This window comes from Penaeus monodon, chromosome 29 (assembly GCF_015228065.2).
Source record: "Penaeus monodon isolate SGIC_2016 chromosome 29, NSTDA_Pmon_1, whole genome shotgun sequence".
NCBI classification, from domain to species: Eukaryota; Metazoa; Arthropoda; class Malacostraca; order Decapoda; family Penaeidae; genus Penaeus; species Penaeus monodon.
Window position 1 is genome coordinate 28,700,224 of NC_051414.1, and position 287 is coordinate 28,700,510.

General features: G+C 49.5%; 1 protein-coding gene across 1 annotated transcript in view; it reads left to right on the forward strand.

The window, feature by feature from the left end:
- The window catches only part of LOC119591823 (mucin-5AC-like), an 11,161-nt gene that overhangs the window by 4,818 nt on the left and 6,056 nt on the right, over window positions 1-287 (forward strand). Inside the window, exon 8 of the mRNA XM_037940567.1 lies at window positions 3-283. Within this exon, the coding sequence (XP_037796495.1) occupies window positions 3-283 (281 nt within the window). The remainder of the gene's footprint in view (window positions 1-2; window positions 284-287) is intronic.

Here is a 287-nt window from a genome sequence, read left to right on the forward strand (position 1 = left end):
AGGTCTATCAACCACTGAAGCTCCAATGTATGCCGCAACTGCAATGACAAGTGCAGCTCTAACCACTGTTGCTATCACTACTACAGCTCCAACAACTCCACTGCCAACCATTACTGCAGCTCCAACAGTTTCTCCAACTCAAATACCTACCACAGCTCAAATCACTACTACAGCTCAAACAACTCCAACTCCTACCACCTCTCCAGTTCCCACTTTTACTTCAGCTCCAACCACTATTCAGGGACGGCCAACCACCACTCCAGCTCCTTCTTCTCCGGCTGCTGTCC